General features: G+C 42.0%; 1 protein-coding gene and 1 pseudogene across 2 annotated transcripts in view; one reads left to right on the top strand and one right to left on the bottom strand.

Moving 5' to 3' along the window:
* The window catches only part of LDHC (lactate dehydrogenase C), a 54,473-nt gene extending 36,462 nt beyond the window's left edge, over positions 1–18,011 (top strand). For both annotated transcript variants that reach the window (XM_066364761.1, XM_066364752.1), the window contains 4 exons: positions 1,382–1,555; positions 4,169–4,286; positions 15,089–15,212; positions 17,847–18,011. In XM_066364761.1, coding sequence (XP_066220858.1) covers positions 1,382–1,555; positions 4,169–4,286; positions 15,089–15,212; positions 17,847–18,011 — 581 coding nt within the window. The remainder of the gene's footprint in view (positions 1–1,381; positions 1,556–4,168; positions 4,287–15,088; positions 15,213–17,846) is intronic.
* Positions 16,590–17,808, bottom strand: LOC136389664 (WW domain-binding protein 2-like; annotated as a pseudogene).
* Positions 18,012–19,329: the final 1,318 nt, after the last annotated feature.

Here is a 19,329-nt window from a genome sequence, read left to right as displayed (position 1 = left end):
CATATGGGAGTTGATGCTTCCTGCTCCTCCCCCCTTTCGCTCTCTCTCCTCTGTAAAATGAATAAATAAAAAAATTAAAAAAAAAAAAAAAGAAAGTAGGTTAGTTCAATATTTGTACTTTCTCAGGGAGAGTTTCTGTTGTTCATTATTTTTCTTTTGTATGGTCCATACATCCTTGTTTTGTTTCATGCCTCATAATTTTTGTTGAAATCTGGACATTTAAAAAATTATAACATGAAAACTGTATACAGATTTAACTCCTGCCTCCCAGGGTTTTTTTTTTTTTTTTTTCATTTTTCCGAAGCTGGAAACGGGGAGGCAGTCAGACAGACTCCCGCATGCACCCGACCGGGATCCACCCGGCATGCCCACCAGGGGCCGATGTTCTGCCCCTCTGGGGCGTCGCTCTGTTGCTTCCAGAGCCATTCTAGCGCCTGAGGTAGAGGCCACAGAGCCATCCTCAGCGCCCGGGCCATCTTTGCTCCAATGGAGCCTCAGCTGCAGGAGGGGAAGAGAGAGACAGAGAGGAAGGAGAGGGGGAGGGGTGGAGAAGCAGATAGGCGCTTCTCCTGTGTGCCCTGGCTGGGAATCGAACCCAGAACTCCTGCACGCCAGGCCAATGCTCTACCGCTGAGCCAACCGGCCAGGGCCCTCCCAGGGTTTTTTGTTGTTGCTGACACTTGTTACAGTTGTCATTCATTTATTTCATGACTTCAGTGAACTAATTCTGTAAAGTCTGTATTCTTTGCTGTGTGCAGCCACAGATGTCTTTTTTCTATTTGTTAAGTGATCGACTAATGATTAGACAGAACTGTCTTTAAATGTGGAACTAAAAAGTATCTTTCAGTCTTTTCTGGAGGGCTCTGAGTGCATGTTGGAGCATGCCTTCAGCACTCAACTAGCCAGTTTACAATGGTGCTCTTTAATTCCTACTTGCACAGAGCCTTCAGGTCAGACAGAGCTTAAGCTTAGGGCATTCTCATTTTTTTCCTGAGCACTCACGTACCTGCACACTGCCCTGGGTATGCCTGTGGCCTTATGCTGTGTAGGAGATGCTGATAGCTTAGATGAGGCTGTGGTGACAGAGAGGAAATATCTAAGCAATATTATGAAGTAGAATTAACTGACAAATTATTAAATACAGTATACAGATAGACATATACATTATCTCAAAAGAGAATTTTAAAAAATTGTGATAGTGAATAACTTAACCTTTTACAACCTATGTGAGAGATTATGAATATTTCTTTGTTGATTTGCTTCACTTTGAACTTTGTATTAAATCTGTATTTAACTTTAAGACAATTGATCCATCCAGAAAAGCAAATGGTAAAAGGAAGTTATTATAAATTTTTTTCTAACAAGAAATTGTTCTTTCTAGTGGATCTTTTGACATATGTAGTCTGGAAGCTAAGTGGCTTACCTGCCACTTGTGTAATTGGAAGTGGTTGTAATCTTGACTCTGCCCGTTTCCGTTACCTAATTGGAGAAAAGTTGGGTGTCCACCCTACAAGCTGCCATGGTTGGATTATTGGAGAACATGGTGATTCCAGTGGTAAGTATAAATCTATTCTCATTATGTAATCACACTTTTTATCTGTAATGGTGCTTATTTTGTTTAAAGTCTGTTTTTTCTGATATTAGCATAGCTGTGTAACTTGTTTTATTGGTATTTCCCTGATGTATCTATCTTTTTCCAGTCCTTTATTTTCAGTCTTTTGCATCATTGATTTGGTTACCACTGATAAAATTGTGCATAGAACATGTAGCTGTTAAAAGTCAGTGAATGTGCCCTGGCCGGTTGGCTCAGCGGTGGAGCGTCGGCCTGGCGTGTGGGGGACCCGGGTTCGATTCCCGGCCAGGGCACATAGGAGAGGCGCTCATTTGCTTCTCCACCCCCACCCCCTCCTTCCTCTCTGTCTCTCTCTTCCCCTCCCGCAGCCAAGGCTCCATTGGAGCAAAGATGGCCTGGGCGCTGGGGATGGCTCCTTGGCCTCTGCCCCAGGCGCTAGAGTGGCTCTGGTCGCGGCAGAGCGACGCCCCGGAGGGGCAGAGCATCGCCCCCTGGTGGGCAGAGCGTCATCCCTGGTGGGCGTGCCGGGTGGATCCCGGTAGGGCGCATGCGGGAGTCTGTCTGACTGTCTCTCCCCGTTGCCAGCTTCAGAAAAATACAAAAAAAAAAAAAAAAAGTCAGTGAATGTTTCTCTTATCTGGAGCACTTTCGTTTATTTATTTGTGTGTGTGTGTGTGTGCATGTGTGTGTGTGTGTGTGTGTGTGTGTGTATTTTTCTGAAGTGAGAAGCAGGGAGGCGGCAAGACAGATTCCCGCATGTGCCCAACCGGGATCCCCCCGTTGCTCTGTTACAACTGGAGCCATCCTCAGCACCCAGGCCAACTTTGCTCCAATGGAACCTTGACTGTGGGAGGGATAGAGATAGAGAGAAAGGAGAAGGGAAAGGGTGGAGAAGCAGATGGGTGCTTCTCCTATGTGCCCTGTCCAGGAATCAAACCTAGGACTTCCACAGGCCAGGCCAATGCTCTACCACTGAGCAAAACAGCCAGGGCCTATTGTTATTTTTTAAACAGTATTATTCAGGTATGATTCATATATCATAACATTCACCCATTTAAAGTATATAATTCACTGGTTTTTGGTATATTCACAGAGTTGTGCGGTCATCACCACAATCTACTCATAGAATATTTTCATCACCCTAGAAAGAAACTTCTACTCCAGAACTCACCCCTACCCCAGCCCCAAGCAACCGCTAATTTACTTTCCGATTTTGTAGATTTGTTTATTCCAGACTTTTCATATAAATAAATTTATATAATATGTGATATAAACAGTTACTTAGATCACATTAATCTTTTTCTTTTCTGAACTAAAAACATTTAAGCTTTGAAACACAATTAGAATTTTATACTTTTTACAGTGTTCTCTAATTGTGTCCTATGTGTAAATCTTTTCTCCACAATGGCAGTAGACTAGGAATCCTTTGGTCAGTCATTCATTTGTTTATTCAAAGCATTTAATGAGCTCCTCTTATTTTTTTAGAAGGGTCATAGTATAATAAATACTTTTGATTTGACTTAGACAAATAATTTGACCTGTTGGTTTGTGTTATTATCTTAACTCAGCTTTTTCTCCTGAAAGGTATTAAAGATAATTTTTCTAGATATATTTTAATTTCTCACATTTAATATTCCATTTTATTTTATTTGAGAGAGAGGAGGGTAGAGAAAGAGAGAAAGAGAGGGAGAGGAGTGGGTAAGAGAGGGAGAAAGAAGCATCAGCTTGTTGTCCCATTTAGTTGTGCCATTGATTGTTTCTCATACGTGCCCTGACCAAAGCTTGAACCAACAGCTAGTGCCCTAGGGATTGAGCCGGCAATCGAACCAGTAACTTTGATTCTCTAGATGCTCTGTCCACTGTGACACCGGCAGGGCTCCATTATTTGATCTGGAAATCAAGCAGTGTATTCTGATTGGTATTAATTTGAATATATTTAGTATTCTATTCAGCAAGATTCTGTACTTGTGCTTTGCTTTAAAATGCCTCTTATGCCTAGTCTGTGGTGGTGCAGTGGATAAAGTGTCAACTTGGAGTGCTGAGGTTGCTGATTGGAAACCCCTGAGCTTGTCTGGTCAAGGCACATACGAGAAGCCAATACTACGTGTTGATACTTTTGTTTCTTCCCCCCTTTCTCTTTCTCCTCTCTCTAAATTCAATAAATAAAATCTTAAAAACAAAATGCCTCCTATATTATATAATTATAAATTCTACTTCATATTTTTCTAACACATAATTTTGTTTTTTACATTTCCCTTTTTCATTCACTTGCAACTTATTTTTATTTTTTTTAAAGATTTTATTTATTGATTTTACAGAGATATGGGATTGGGGGAGTGAGAAGTATCATTCATAGTTGATCCACTTTAGTTGTTCATTGGTTGCTTTTCATATGTGCCTTGACTGGGCAAGCCCAGGGTTTCAAACCAGCAACCTCAGCATTCCAGGTCGACACTTTATCCACTGCACCACCACAGGTCAGGCTCAACTTACTTTTATATAATAAGGTTGTAATCTAACTTTATAAAAAAATTATTAAACTCAACTGATGCAGTACTAGGAAGAAAGATTCATTCTGAGATATATTTCTTTTAGTGCCCTTATGGAGTGGGGTGAATGTTGCTGGTGTTTCTTTGAAGACTCTAAACCCTAAATTAGGAACTGATTCAGACAAGGAACAATGGAAAAAAATCCATCAACAAGTTGTTGAGAGGTAAAGTACTCAATTTCTTAATGCATGAATAATCAGTTGTAAGAACAAATGTCACAAAAAATACATAAATAATCCTTGTGTTTTGTGGGATAATCTAACCTTACAAAAATCCTTGAATTGAGATTTATATTATGCATAGCTTTTCTCGGAGGACATTTTTCACAAAGGAAGTCTACTTCATAAGAAATCAGTGTGTTTGAGGGTCACTGTTATGAGCATGGACTTTGGAATTAGGTTACCCAGGTTTGAAACCTGGCTTCACCATTTATTAGTGATGTGATATTATGAAGATATTTAAAATTTCAGAAGCTCAAATTTCCAGATTTTTTAAGTGGGGATAATAGAGCCCATCTTAGTGAACAGTTATGAAGAGAAAATGAATTAGTACATATAAAATGTTTAGAACAGCACCTAGGACTTGGGTTCATCAAGTGACTTGATGGGGAAAAAAAATGAAGCTGATGCAGATGATCAGAAGTTAACTAGGTTTGCTTATAAATGGCGCCTGTCCTGGCCAGGTGGCTTGGTTGGTTAGAGCGTCGATCACTGGTCAGGGCACATACAGGAACAGATCAGTAGTGGTCCTGCATCTCTCTCTCTCCCCCTCCCTGCCTTCCTCTCTCTTAAATCAATAAATAAAAATAAATAAATGAAGTGTCTGACTGTATGAACCAGCCTAACAGCACACATGGATCTTCTTTCTGCTCTAGCCAAATTAGGTCTCAGTAAAAGTTAGGGGACCTCAGAATTGCTTCTGGCTACTCTAAAATGGAATAGTAAATTTACAGAAGCTCAAGTGTAATGTAATATATTTAGGACAACAACCCTACAGAAATGTATAAGAATTAGACTAAAAAGGTACACAATATAGAAAAAAGTGATTACACATAAGTTTTTATTTTTTTTTTAATTTTAATTTTAATTTTTTTTGTATTTTTCTGAAGTTGGAAACGGGGAGGCAGTCAAACAGACTCCCGCATGCGCCCGACCGGGATCCACTCGACACGCCCACAGGGGGCGACGCTCTGCCCACCAGGGGGCGATGCTCTGCAGCAATCAGAGCCATTCTAGTGCCTGAGGCAGAGGCCACAGAGCCATCCTCAGCACCCGGGCCAACTTTGCTCCAATGGAACCTTGGCTGTGGGAGGGGAAGAGAGAGACAGAGAGGAAGAAGAGGGGGAGGGGTGGAGAAGCAGATGGGCACTTCTCCTGTGTGCTCTGGCCGGGAATCAAACCCGGGACTCCTGCACGCCAGGCTGATGCTCTACCACTGAGCTAACCGGCCAGGGCCTAAGTTTTTATTTTTTAAATGCCTTTTAGTTTAAAATTTTTAATTTTATTTATTTTTTATTTTATTTTATTTTTTTAGAGACAGAGTAAGAGTCAGAGAGAGTGATAGATAGAGATAGACAGGAACGTAGAGAGATGAGAAGTATCAATCATTAGTTTTTTATTGCGACACCTTAGTTGTTCCTTGATTGCTTTCTCATATGTGCCTTGACCATGGGCTACAGCAGACCGAGTAACCCCTTGCTCAAGCCAGTGACCTTGAGTCCAAGCTGGTGAGCTTTGCTCAAACCAGATGAACCCATGCTTGAGCTGGCAACCTCAAGGTCTCAAACCTGGGTCCTTCCGCATCCTAGTCCAACGCTCTATCCACTGCGCCACCGCCTGGTCAGGCTCTTTTGTTTTCTGATTATAAAATCATATGGGGCCCTGGCTGGTTGGCTCAGTGGTAGAGCGTCAGCCTGGCGTGCAGAAGTCCCAGGTTTGATTCCCGGCCAGGGCACACAGGAGAAGCACCCATCTGCTTCTCCACCCCTCCCCCTCTCCTTCCTCTCTGTCTCTCTCTTCCCCTCCCGCAGCCGAGGCTCCATTGGAGCAAAGATGGCCCAGGCGCTGGGGATGGCTCCTTGGCCTCTGCCCCAGGCGCTAGAGTGGCTCTGGTCGCAACAGAGCAACGCCCCGGAGGGGCAGAGCATCGCCCCCTGTTGGGCGTGCCGGGTGGATCCCGGTTGGGCGCATGCGGGAGTCTGTCTGACTGTCTCTCCCCGTTTCCAGCTTCAGAAAAAAAAAAAAATCACATGGTCACTTTAATGGGTACAATGTTTTAGTTTGGGAAGATGACAGAGTTCGAGAGAGGATGGTGGTAATATTTGTACAACAGCGTTTATGTACTTAATGCCAGAACAGTACACTCAAAATGGCTGAAATGCCCAATTTTACTACAATTTAAAAAATAAAAAAATACATGATTACCAATAGTGGTTTTAAGTTCAGACTGTGAAATTAATGCAACATAATAGGCCTTAACCTAGCATTTAAGTTTATCAAGCTTGGTGAAAGGATACTGGACAGAAAACACAGTATAGTATTAGCATCTTCTATAGGAGGTATTACAAGTGCTCAAGTGTAGCTTCAGACCCCCTCATTGGGTGGGGCACACTCAATTACACAGGAAGAGGGCAGACTACCCCAGCACAGAGAAGATGCTGTCTTTGTTCCCAACACTTTCTTTTTTTCCATTACAGTTGACATTCAGTATCTCAGGTATATAGCAAAAATGGTTAGACATTTATATAACTTATGAAATAATCCCCCTGGTAAGTCTAGATCTGCCATGCACCATGCATTGTTGTTATAATATTATTGACTATATTTCCTATGCTGTCCTTGACTGTGTACTAGCCCTGTGATTATTTTGTAACTGCCAATTTGTATTTCTCAATCCCTTCACCTCTGTCACCAACTCTTCAACTCCCCTCTCATCTGGACGCCATCAGTTTGTTCTCTATCTATAAATCTGTTTTTGCTTTGCTTGTCTATTTATTTTGTTCTTTCGATTCCACATCTAAGTGAAGTCCTATAGCATTTGTCTTCTTTTACTTAGCTTAATACCCTCTAGGTTCATCTATTGTTTTCACAAGTGATAAGATTTCTTTTCTCTTCTCTTCTCCTTCCTTCCCCTTCTTTTACCTTTCCTCCCCCTTCCTCCCTCCCTCCTTCCCTCCCTCCCTCCCTTCTTCCCTCCCTTCCTTCCTTTCTTCCTTTGCTAGAGAGACAGAGGGACAGATAGGGACAGACAGACAGGAAGGGAGAGAGATGAGAAGCATCAGTTCTTCATTATGGCACCTTAGTTGTTCATTGATTACTTTCTCATATAAACCTTGACCGGCGGGCTCCAGCCAAGCCAGTGACCCCTTGCTCAGGCCAGCGACCTGGGGTTCAAGTCAGTGACCTTGGGCTTCAAGTCAGCGACCTTTGGGTTCAAACCAGTGACTATCGGGTCATGTCTATGGTCCCACGCTCAAGCCAGTGACCCCTTGCTCAACTGCTGAGTCCATGCTCAAGCCGGATGAGGCTGTGCTCAAGCCAGCAACCTTGGGGTTTTGAATCTGGGTCCTCCGCATCCCAATCTGACGCTCTATCTACTGTGCCACCACCTGGTCAGGCTAAGGTAACTTGATACTGTTTTCTACTGTAACTTTATACTGAATGCGTCAATCTGCATTCCCACCAACAGTGCATGTGGGTTCCCTTTTCTCCACATCTTCCCCAACAGTTGTTTATTGATTTATTGATCATGGTCATCTGACAGGTGTGAGATGATATCTCATTGTGATTTTAATTTTCATATCTCTGATGATAGTGATGTTTCGCAATAGTCTTTTTATTTTTTAACAGAGACAGAGAGAGTCAGAGAGAGGTACAGACAGACAGACAGGAACAGAGAAAGATGAGAAGCATCAATCATCAGTTTTTCATGGCGACACCTTAGCTGTTCATTGATTGCTTTCTCATATGTGCCTTGACAGCGGGCCTTCAGCAGACCGAGTAACCCCTTGCTTGAGCCAGCGACCTTGGGTCCAAGCTGGTGAGCTTTTGCTCAAACCAGATGAGCCCGTGCTCAAGCTGGCGATTTTGGGGTCTCAAACCTGGGTCCTTCTGCATCCCAGTCTGACACTCTATTTACTGTGCTACCGCCTGGTCAGGCCCCTATAGTTTTTAATACAGTTCTTGTCACATAGTCCTCAGGATCTGTCTGCTTGTTTCTAGTCTTCTAGTCCTAGAGCAATATACACATCAAAGGTTACATAATATACAATACTGATAATCTAGTTTGATTATGGTTAATATTCAACATTTTAACTAATTTATGTATTTTTAAAATTTTTTATTGTAATAAAATACACATAACAAAATTTACCATCTTTAACAGTTTTAAGTATATAGTTCAGTGGTATTAAAATCATTCATTTTGTTGTATAACCATCACCACCATCCATTTCATATCTCTTTCATCTTGTAAACTGAAATCATCTTGTTCTTCCTTCTCTTCCCAGGCCCTGTCAACCAACATTCTATTTTCTGTCTCTGTGATATTTGACTACTCTAAGTCTCTCATATAAGTGGAATCATACAGTATTTGTCTTTTTTTTTTTTTTTTTTTTTTGTCTTTTTGTGACTGGCTTATTTCACTTAGCTAATCCATTCTTCTGCCTGCTCAAATCTGCCTTTGAATATCTCTAGCAGATTTTTTATTTCAGTGATAGTCATGCACTGCTTAATGATGAGAATACGTTCTGAGAAATGCATCATTAGGTGGTTTTGTCATTGTGAGAACATGATAGAGTGTATAATATATAACCTAACTGGTATAGCCTACTATACACATAGGCTATATGGCAAGGGTCCCCAAACTTTTTACACAGGGGGCCAGTTCACTGTCCCTCAGACCGTTGGAGGGCCGGACTATAAAAAAAACTATGAACAAATCCCTATGCACACTGCACATATCTTATTTTAAAGTAAAAACAAAACAAAACGGGAACAAATACAATATTTAAAATAAAGAACAAGTAAATTTAAATCAACAAACTGACCAGTATTCCAATGGGAACTATGCTCCTCTCACTGACCACCAGTGAAAGAGATGCCCCTTCCAGAAGTGCGATGGGGGCTGGATAAATGGCCTCAGGGGGCCGCATGTGGCCCGCGGGCTGTAGTTTGGGGACCCCTGCTATATGGTATAGCCTATTGCTCCAGGCTACATGCCTGCCTGTACATACAGCCTATTACTTTACAAATCAACATGAGATTATGAAGCAGTCAAGAAACATAGTGAACATGAGATGTATGAGGCCACTGCTGGCATAACACCACATACTGCTTTATGGCAAACAATTTTTGTTTAATATTTTTAAATTTTATTTATTGATTTTTAGAAAGAGAGGAAGGGGGAGAGGGAGAGAGAGAGAGAAGGAGAGAGAAACAGGAACATTGATCTTTTCCTGTATGTGCCCTGATCAGGGGTTGAACCTACAACCTCTGTACTTTGGGACGATGCTCTAATAAACCGAGCTATCTGGCGAGGGCTACAGCAAACATTTTTTTAGATAAATTGAAAGAGTGTAGTATAGTAAATATATAAAGCAGTTACATAGTTATTTATTATCATGCTCCCTTTTTAGGTACTGCCCATAATTGCATGTGCTATGCTTTTATATGCCTGGCAGCACAGTAGATTTGTTTACACCAGCATCACCACAAACACATGAGTAGTGTATTGCTCTATGACCTTAACATGGCTACCATGTCATTAGGAGATAGGAATTTCTCAGATTCACTATAATGGTATAGGACCATTGTTGTATATGTGGCCCATTGACCTAAATGTTTTGTGATGCATAACTGTATGGTCCTTTTTTGGTTCTAGAATTTGGGTGTTTTTTTTTAGGTTTTCTATTTCTTTATTGATATTTTCATTTTTTAAAAATATATTAGGCCCTGGCTGGTTGGCTTAGTGGTAGAGCGTTGGCCTGGTATGTGGGAGGCCCAGGTTTGATTCCCAGTCAGGGCACACAGGAGAAGCACCCAACTGCTTCTCCACCCTTCCCTCTCTTCTCTCTCTCTTCCCCTCCGGCAGCCAAGGCTCCAGTGGAGCAAAGTTTGCCTGGGCGCTGAGGATGGCTCCATGGCTTCTGCCTCAGGCGCTAGAATGGCTCCAACCGTAACGGAGCAATGCCCCAGATGGGCAGAGCATCGCCCCCTGGTGGGTATGCTGGGTGGATCCTGGTCAGGCACATGCGAGAGTCTTTCTGACTCTCCCCACTTCTAACTTCTAGAAAAAAAAATAATTAAAAAATTTTTAGAGAGAAAGGGAGAAAGAGAGGGAGATAGATATCAATTTGCTGTTCCACTTTATTCATGATGTCATTGGTTGACTCTTATGTGTGCCTTGATGAAGATGAACCCACAACCTTGGTATGCTGGGATGACAGTATAACCAACTGAGCTACCCAACCAGGGCCTATTGATATTTTCATTTTGTTTGTTTATTTTGTGTGTGTGTGTGTGTGTGTGTGTGTGTGTGTGTGTGAGAGAGAGAGAGAGAGAGAGAGAGAGAGAGAGAGAAACAGAGGGACTGATAGGGATAGACAGACAAGAAGGGAGAGAGATAAAAAGCCTCAAGTTCTTTGTTGTGGCACCTTATTTATTCATTGATTGCTTTCTTATATGTGCCTTAACTGTGGGGCTCCAGTAGAGCAAGTAACCCTTGCTCAAGCCAACGACCCTGGGCTTTTCACACCAGCAACCTTTGGGCTAAAGCTGGTGACCTTTGGGATTGTGTGGACAATTGACCACTGTGCCACTGCTAGTCAGGTTTGGGTATTTTATTTTATTTTAGGTTTTGATTGGTGGAGGCTGTCTTTGTCCCAAGGGATCAGCCTGAGGCGTTCAGGTCTTTTTGAGCTTGTACCTTTCTCTGGACATGCATGATTATTTTGTAATTTCTTCCATATATGTAATTGCTTCTGTATGTTCTAGTCTTTAATTTCCAGCTTCCAAAAGGGGGAAAAGAGGAAAATGAAGGGTGCCTGGTTTTTAAATTTCCTGGAGGTCACTTTAGCCAGAGGAGGAGGGGCTTGCAATAACCGGTGGGAAGCACAACAATGGCCGCCCCCTCTTTCTCAGTACCTCTGTCTTCAGAAGCAGCAACCAGCCAGTTAGAGTAGAGATCGCTGATATTTGGAGGACAGGGTCCTTTTTGCAGGCTGTAGGCAAGCTGCTTTAAGAGCATGTGAACAGCTGCATGCTAGGGGTGAGGGATGGGTAACTACTACTGTGCTAAGATCTTCAATTGGTTGAAATTAACCACAATTTAATATACAAACCTTCCTCTAGCAGTTTCAAGCCTTCAAAAGACTTCAGAGTTTCAAAGAGTTGTATCAGACAGATTCTGTCAGTATAATTTATTGCTTAGGTAGCGAGATAAGAATCTTAGTGCTTCCTTCTTTGCTATCATTCCAGCATCTTCCAGTGCTTAAATATGTATTTCTTTAACCTAAAAAACTGTTTTGTGCAAAAGCAAACTCCAGGTCCTCTTTCTAGATACTCCTGCCTTTTTGGAACAGGTCTCTACCTTCTGATAACCCTTTACTTGTGATACCTCTCCATGACTTGTTAAAGGTATTGATAGACACATATAATTATATGTTCAGTATCTCTAAAGCAAATTTCTTCTTATGGCCAAACTATTTCCATAGGGATTGCATGAATTGGACATTTTAGGTCAATTTCCCAGATTAAAAATTTTTTTCATTTGGTAATAGTTATTATGTTTTATTTTCTTAAATTTCTTTAGAGAACCTACAAATCTTTGTTACACCCAGTAGCTTTGGGTGAGAGAGTAACTTAATGCCCCAGCAAACAAAACATGTCTTAATATTAGTATCATTTCCTATTCCTCTCAACAAAAATGTCCCTTACCATATACTATATGTTTCCAGTTTCAGGGACCAGTAGAGTCCATTTCCCAGTAAATGCAGGACTCTGCCTTATCTGGAGGCGCAACCATAACCCAGCCAACTAAGGAACGTTTTAGCTAATACTGGTTTCCAAGTGGGGAGCAGCCCATCTGTTTCTTGTAGGATGGCACAGTGTTAGTCTTTTGTCTGCCCAATCCCTAATAATTGTACCACAGGGAATGTTAATTCCTTTTTAAGTTGAAACACTCCTACTATAAGACAGTGATTTCCAACTTTTTTCATCTTATGGCACACATAAACTACTAAAATTCTGCGGCACACCTGAAAACACATTTTTTTGCCTGTCTGACAAAACAAAATAGGTATAATTTTGATCCAGTCACACCAGACAGTTATTATTGTGCTGGTTTTGTATTTTTTAAATTTGACAATCTAAGGGAAAAGAGATCAGTGCCCCAGACTAAATAGTCAGGTAGTGCATGTTTTAAAAATCCTTGTAGCACCATTTGAAAATTGCTGCTACAGGGAATAATAATTAAGATCAATTTTCCACTGAAGTCCTATGTAATTTCAATACCAAATATTGTAACACATTATAGATCATTACTCATTCCAGCTAGTCCTCTCAACAGTGCAGTGGCCAAAATTAAATTATTTGCCCCTTGGTTATTTTGCAGAGAGTCTATAATTATAAAAAATCCTCAGAATACTTCTAGTGTTTACCTAAAAATGACACAATTCTTTTATATTATAGTCTCTGATTTTTTGGTGCCTACCCAACAATTGCAGAGGGGTGGCATCAGTATTTAATAGGATGTCCTTGCAGGTTCCCGATAGAACATTTAATTTACAACATGGATCAGTTTTTGTCTTAAAATATCAGCCTTAGAACTGCGTGTTCTATTTGCCCCCTTTAACCTTTTTACACTAGCCATTTTATTTTCAATTAGGATGGTTAATAACAACTAAAGGATTATGTTTTTAGCCATATTTTTCTCAACTCTCTTCTTTTTCTGAAGCTATTTTGTTAATTCCTGAGAGGATAAATCTGTCATCCAGATTCCACTAATAATATTTGTCCCCAGTTACCTACTGCAGCGCCTTCTTCAACTTATACACTATCAATTAATCACTCACTAGGCGTAATCTTCCTCCCTTTCCTTTACTTACCCCATGGAGTCTTGGTCATATTGAATTGAGAATCTGAAAGCTAATCCTATTTGATACCAATTGAGAGTCTAAAAGCTAATCCTGATTTTGACACCAATTCTCATGGATTCTAATCGGGTCCCTGGTTCTAGGTTGACAGTCAAATCACAGCACACCACAATGAGTACAGTCCAGGCCCAGCTGCTATGTGCTGAGGTGGTCCATTTACGTGTCAGTCATATCTTTTGCAACCAAGCGTGTTATGTGCAGTTCTGGTGCCTTGAAACTGTGTGTAGGTAGTTGCAAAACAACCAGATATGAATAATGATGCTGTACATTCTGTGTTTACTGTCCTGGATTCTTTTTTCAAAACTAAATAAACTTAGTGCTATGTTAAAACCTTTGTCCTTTGAGTCAATCCAAACCTGAGACCACCGTTGGTGGCAATACAAAAATATAATACATACGTATTGTAGCAAACAAGAAAATTCAAGAAAGCATAAAGAAGATAATACCACCTGTAAGCCTGTCACTTAAACATAATCTCTATCGATAACTTGGCCAATTGATGCAGTTCTAAGGTTTCTGTAAAAATATATTGTTTTTTACAAGCCTGAGATAAGAAATTACATAATGTTAGGGACTGTTACTTTCCTTTGAAAATATATTATGAACATTTCTCTATATTTCCATATATTATTGATATGATTTGTTGATATATTTATATCAGTATAATGTTATCCTATAATGTTATATATTTATATAAAATATTTGTTGATATATTAATATATAGTTTAATGATATAGTCTTAGGAAAACTATGTGCATGTGGCTTTTCCTAGTTGTGCATTCATTGATTGCTTCTCATATGTGCTCTGACGAGGGGCTTGAACCCACAACCTCTGGCATGCCGGATCAGTGCTTTATTTACTGAGCCACCCGGCCAGGGCCGCATGGCTTCAGTTGTATACATTGTACCCTACTAACAATTTTAAGTGGTTAGCAAGGTATATATATGCTAACTGTCAAGGTGACCAGATTCTATATTTGGATATTTAAGCAATAATACAAAATACACAATACGATATACAGATGACATATTGTAGAATTGTACACATGAAACCTATATAATTTTATTAACTAACGTTACCCCAATAAATTCAATTAAAAAGTTTTTTTGTTAGTTTTTTGCAACAGAGTCAGAGAGAGAGAGACAGAGAGAGGGACAGACAGACAGGAAGGAAGAGAAGACGAGAAGCATCAAGTCTTCATTGCAGCTTCTTAGTTGTTTAGTGATTGCTTTCTCATATGTGTCTTGACTGGGGGGCTGCAGTAGAGCAAGTGACCCCTTACTCGAGCCAGCAACCTTGGGATTCAAGCCAGCAACCTTGGGCTGCAAGTCAGCAACTCACTGCCCGCGTTCAAGCCGGTGAACCCATGCTTAAGCTGGATGATCCTGCATTCAGCTGGCAACCTCAGGTCCTCTGCGTCCCAGTCAGATGCTCTATCCACTGCGCCACCGCCTGGTCAGGCTTCAATGAAAATGTTTTAAAAAAATTAAAAATTAAATTTTAAAAAGTTAAGAAAAAAGCAAAAAACAAAAAGTTTAAACCTGTTTTCATCTTGAGTGGCATATATATATGCCCTAGTATTCTGCCTTTATGATAAAAGAAGGACGAACTATTACTTAAAGTGAATAATGAAGCTTATGAGAGTAGTTTATAAACTTCTATTGCTTATTTACAAATAATTCTTAGAAATCTCAGAAAATTTTAATGGAGTGGCATTGACATGTAGGATGCTTCAAAATAGATGCTTGAAATAAATTCTCTTCTCTAAGTTGACGTCTCATTAATTTGGTTTCCTTAACTTTCTACAACTGTAGTGCCTATGAGATTATCAGGCTGAAGGGGTACACCTCTTGGGCTATTGGCCTGTCTGTGACAGATCTGGCAGGATCGATTTTGAAAAATCTTAGGAGAGTGCATCCAGTTTCCACTATGGTGAAGGTAGGCTTAAATTGATTTTTATTTATTATTGTTAATATTTGCTGAGTACTTACCATGTGCCAGGCATTGAACAAGATGTTGAGGATAGAATGGTGAACAAAAAAAGAGCCCTTATAGAAGTTAATGAAAAAAATGGACTTAATAAAACCATTATAAAAGAAAATATATAATAATGAATTATAGCTAAGTGCTATGATGAAAAACCAAAAAGTGCTAAGAGTATAGAAGCAGAGAATTTCACTGCTCTGGGAAGGGGGTGTGGGTGGTGGTTAGGCAAGTCTCTCCAAGGAAGTAAAACGTGACCTAATTCAAGTAATGAGTAGCAGGTTTGGAAGGCTGGACTAATATTCCAAGCAGAAGGTACACACGTGTAAGAGGATCTGAGGCAGATAGAAGTAGAGAACACTTGAGGATCTGAAAAAAAGGTCGGTTGCTGGAGTGCAGAGAGCAACGGGAGCAGAGGGAGTGGAGACAGGAAAAGGAGGCACAGTCAAGTCACCGGAAAGACGAGGGTAGGTCCCGGGGGTGGCTGCAGGTCATGGTCAGTACACAGGGCCAGGCCAGGCCCCAGGGGTCAGGGCCCTTGTTTTCAGCCCACTCAGCAGCCCCCAAGTGGCATGATAGAATGGACACGCATTCTCCAGTTCTAGTTGGAGAAGCCCCTTCTAGAAAAGAGACAGAGAAAGTAGAGGGGAACAAATTCCTGGAACGCTGGCAGAGAAGCAGAGGGCTGCCTTCCCCAGCCACCCATCCCCCGGAGGCTCATGTTAAAACCTCAGAAGGTACACAGAGGTGGCAACAGAATGACCAGGGACAGGGAAAGGAAGGGAAGGTAAGTGGGTCTGGAGGTGGAGTCTGGCTGGGAGTGGAATGTGGGTTGACAGTCTGGTGGGCAGTGGCCTTCCATGACTAGGCACAGACCAGAGTGGAGTGGATGTAACTGCAGCCTGGCAGGGGGTCTTCAGAGGAAAACATATGGTTGGTTGAAGGAGCTTATGAAGTTGAATATAATGTGGCTACCAAAAGGAGTGAGCCGCATTTCCGTGGAGGAGATGGCCAGAGAGTCTCTGCGGGTGACTAGAGCAAGACAGGATCAAGGGATGCACCCTCAGCTCCTGAGCAGAGCCCCAGAGATGGTGAGAGAGAAGCTTGGCTGAGTGGTGCCTGTGAGCTACTGTGGGGAGCTGGGAGGCCCCACTCCAGAGTCAAGGGGCTTTTCCCTTCCCTGAATGCTAGTTCCTGGTCTCTGTTTATAGTCAGACCTGGAGGAAGAACAAGACCTTCCCATCACATCCTCCAACCCTACACTCAACACAAGGATTGGGATAGGAAAGAGCAATGAGTGGTGAGAGGCAGGGAGATGTGGAGGGCCTACTTCTAATCTTCCAGGAATAGTAGGGAGGAGGCAGAGGCTTGTTTATGGGCATGCAGGCACTGTGTGGGTTGTGCAGGTTTTAATAGACTCTCTCTGGCCTTGGATTCAGCTGCAGGGGTGGAAGGAACATTAGAGCTGTTGGCCAGAGGTTCAGCAGGCCCAGGATAGGGCAGTAGCCATGACTGCACCTTTTCCATGGGCACTGTACATCATGGGAGGTTCAGGACAGAATCGGGTGGGCGCAGTGGATAGAGGTAGCCAGGAGGACAGGGGTGTATTCCATTGGCAACTGGTAGGGGCCCTGCTAGGCATGAGAGAGTACCCATACCCATAGGTCCCATTGGAGGCTTTACCTCTGGAGACTTGAGATGCCAACTGTAGCATCCATTGTCCAAACTCAGTGGCATTCCCTGGTGTGAAGGTCAGTTTATACAAAACAGACTGCTCGGCCACTTCTTGCTTCAGGATTCACTGTTCTCTTCATGTAGTTTATACCAAACACAGGCTGTTTGATTTCTCAGTCCTTTATCAGATAAAATGACATCATAAAGGACTGCATGGCATCTTTTCCCATAGAAGGATGACCTGCTAAGGAGTAGTAGACAGTGTCTTTCTTGGTCCCTTTGAGGCCTCTGGTGCATTTTTTTTTTTTTTTTAATTTTCTGAAGCTGGAAACGGGGAGAGACAGTCAGACAGACTCCCTCATGCGCCCGACCGGGATCCACCAGGCACGCCCACCAGGGGCAACGCTCTGCCCACCAGGGGGCGATGCTCTGCCCCTCCGGGGCCTTGCTCTGCCGCGACCAGAACCACTCTAGCGCCTGGGGCAGAGGCCAAGGAGCCATCCCAGCGCCCGGGCCATCTTTGCTCCAATGGAGCCTTGGCTGCGGGAGGGGAAGAGAGAGACAGAGAGGAAGGAGGGGAGGGGTGGAGAAGCAAATGGGCGCTTCTCCTATGTGCCCTGGTCAGGAATCGAACCCGGGACCCCCACACGCCAGGCCGATGCTCTACCGCTGAGCCAACCGGCCAGGGCCCTCTGGTGCATTTTTCATGTTACTGAATACAAGTTCCACATGGGCGTAGGACATTAGGATGCACTTGGTTTTGTCGTCGATCATTTACCCACCGTCTGAGGGACTCTTGTGCTCTGTGGTCTCTCCGATCTCTCTTTAATCTTGTTAACTGTTACTCCGAAGCTGTCCTGTAAAGCTGCCTTCCCATGTCAGGTTACTGAACAATAATCTGATTTTGCCTTTTAGGGCTTCTATGGAGTAAATGAAGAAATCTTTCTCAGTATCCCTTGTATCTTGGGGCAAAATGGTGTCTCAGATATTGTGAAAGTTACCTTGAGTTCTGAGGAGGAGGCCCTTTTTAAGAAGAGTGCAAACACACTTTGGAATATCCAAAAAGACCTGGTATTTTAAAGCCTTTTAATGTTTCACTGTTTTATAGAACAGAAGATGAAACTGTATATTTTATATTTTGAAAGTATTGTCATTTGATCTGAAAAAAATAAAGAAATATTGGAGAACTACAGCGTACCTCCAGTCTCTCAATGCTAGAAAAAAGGAAATGGTAAAGAGAGTTCTCCTCGTCTATAAATCTCTTAGAGTTCTATTTTAATGATACTCAACTTGTACAAATACAAGAGTTGCCTACAGGTTTATTCGAATATATGTAACAATCCACTATAATATAGAATGTAACAAAACAAGCATTTTTTCTAGTATTGAAATTTCATCTTGTGCTTTCTTCCCTGAGGTAACAAGTATATTCTCTTTATATTGCTCAATTAGCTTCATGAGTATATGTATAATCTTCAGTAAGTACTTATTTATTTATTTATTTATTTATTTTGTATTTTCTGAAGCTGGAAACCGGGAAAGACAGTCAGACAGACTCCCGCATGCGCCCAACCGGGATCCACCCGGCACGCCCACCAGGGGCGACGCTCTGCCCACAGGGGGCGATGCTCTGCCCCTCCGGGCGTCGCTCTGCCGCGACCAGAGCACTCTAGTGCCTGGGACAGAGGCCAAGGAGCCATCCCCAGCACCCGGGCCATCTTTGCTCCAATGGAGCCTTGGCTGTGGGAGGGGAAGAGAGAGACAGAGAGGAAGGGGGGGGGGGGGTTGGAGAAGCAAATGGGCGCTTCTCCTATGTGCCCTGGCCGGGAATCGAACCCAGGTCCCCCACACGCCAGGCCGACGCTCTACCACTGAGCCAACCGGCCAGGGCCGTAAGTACTTATTTTTAAGACCATTATATGAGAAGAAAAAATAGAAATATAACTTTTTGGTGCAAAAAACAGTTACATGAAATACCTGCAACCATGCAAGTATTACACCAATTCATATAAATTCAAAGTGTTGTTTTGGTGTCTGTTGAAATACTACATAGGGACCTAGACTATCAGGTGTAAGTGAAAGTTACACATTGTAGGAAGTAAATACAAGGAAATTTGTCTTGGTTTGTGTGATTAAACAAAGTAATGTGAAAAATAGAACCTCTGATTTCCAACTTACAATTCCGAAATCTGGATTTTGTTTCTTTCCAATTCATTCAGCAAACTACTTTTATTCTTGATGTGTTATAGTTATAAAGTCAATATGACATGGTTTTTGTCCTCAAGTGTTTCATAGTGAGTATTTAAGGTTCATCAACTAATTGTTAATGAATGCTTGACAACAATTGATGTTATCAGTTGTGTCCAAGGTAGGACTAAATGTGCTTCTTTTGATTTAT

The sequence above is a fragment of the Saccopteryx leptura genome, chromosome 1, assembly GCF_036850995.1.
Source record: "Saccopteryx leptura isolate mSacLep1 chromosome 1, mSacLep1_pri_phased_curated, whole genome shotgun sequence".
Taxonomy (NCBI): Eukaryota; Metazoa; Chordata; class Mammalia; order Chiroptera; family Emballonuridae; genus Saccopteryx; species Saccopteryx leptura.
This window is presented reverse-complemented; position numbering and strand designations above follow the sequence as displayed.